Here is a 1,492-nt window from a genome sequence, read left to right as displayed (position 1 = left end):
TATTAGGAACGATAACATTTGCATCATCTCCGATAGAGGGAAGGGTTTAATTACAGCTATTAGGCGTTCCGGTGTGCCGTGGAGATCCGTTTACTGCATTTGTCACATTGTGTCTAACTTCCATAAAGATTATAAGAATGCAGATTGGAAGAAACAAGTCGTGGCAATGGGTAAATGATAACCTTATCTTTTCAATATAAGTTGTAATGTTTGATGTTATCGACTTACTAGAACTTATTTTTCGTATGCAGCGTACGAGTTAGAGCCACATATTTTCCGGCAAAGAATAATCTGACTTGAGAGTGACATGGAGGGGCAGACAAACACATCTTTCTGAGAATGGTTGCGCACAATGGAGCCGTGGCAGTGGGCTCAAAGTTTTGACGAGGGCTTTCGCTATGGCCACATGACCACAAACTTAGTGGAGGGGATCAACGCTGTCTTGTTGAAAACACGTCATCTTCCGATTGCATCGGTATTTTCTGCTACTTTCTACAGGCTGGCTACTTTGATGCCAAGAATGGGTCAGCAGTAAGTCGACCAGATTCAGGCGGGACATGTGTTTGTCGAACATATCCGGGATACAATGGTCGTAAACCGTCGGTTTGCGAGGTCAATAAGCGTGGAAATATATTCACGACGACTGGAAACGTTTCGAGTTACTGAGAACATCGGTCGTCGACCTAGGTCCTATGGAGTTGATCTTCGGAACAGACGGTGTGAGTGCAGGAAGTTCGAAACACTTCATTATCCCTATGCGCATGTCGTGGCAGCGTATGCTAAAGTCAACCTTGATGTTGAACAATATGTCGATGATGTGTACACGCTAGAGCACACATTGCGTGTCTGGGAGAATGAGTTCCCCGTCCTGCCGAACCTATCTACGTGGGAGGTGCCGCCGATCACTTTCGAGCTTGTCCCAGATAGAGGGCTACGGAGGAATCCAAGGGGTCGTCCGCAGTCAAGCAGAATCCGTAATGAGATGGACATTAGGGAGAAATCTGACGAAAAGCGTTGTGGAATATGCAGGTTAAGTGGTCATAATAGGAACAAATGCCCTAACCGAAACTTTCATGTTGGGCAGTCGTCGGGATCGAGTCGAAATTGAGCTAATGCTGTAAAATTTTTATGTATATTGTTATAAAAGGTAATTTTATTAATAATAAATTTTTTTATTCGGCTAATGCTTACGCTTAAATTGTATCCAAATTGTTTGCAGATTAAGTTATAAAATACCATGTGCGTATTTGGAATTATTAAGATTATAGCGAAAATAGAGGCATTCATAATTCGATTGAGCTTTAATATAATGAAAAAATAGGATAATGGATATTTATACAAAAAATTCAGAAGTAACCAATAATTAAAATACAAATATTAAATTTATACAAAAAATACCCTAAACCCCTAAAATTGATGGTTCGATGGTGTTGTCCGGGGGGTATACCTACGCGGAGGTCGACGCTCACGGCCTGGGCGACGACTAACATCC

At 41.8% G+C, this 1,492-nt stretch overlaps 1 protein-coding gene across 1 annotated transcript; it reads left to right on the top strand.

The window, feature by feature from the left end:
- Nucleotides 1-586: 586 nt before the first annotated feature.
- Nucleotides 587-1,108, top strand: LOC128035427 (uncharacterized). Its single transcript, XM_052625172.1, has one exon. The coding sequence runs from the start codon at nucleotides 587-589 to the stop codon at nucleotides 1,106-1,108; it is 522 nt and encodes a 173-aa protein (XP_052481132.1).
- Nucleotides 1,109-1,492: the final 384 nt, after the last annotated feature.

This window comes from Gossypium raimondii, chromosome 1 (genome assembly GCF_025698545.1).
Source record: "Gossypium raimondii isolate GPD5lz chromosome 1, ASM2569854v1, whole genome shotgun sequence".
Lineage (NCBI taxonomy): Eukaryota > Viridiplantae > Streptophyta > Magnoliopsida > Malvales > Malvaceae > Gossypium > Gossypium raimondii.
The sequence above is the reverse complement of the archived record's forward strand: the minus strand, read 5'-3'. Positions and strand labels throughout refer to the sequence as shown.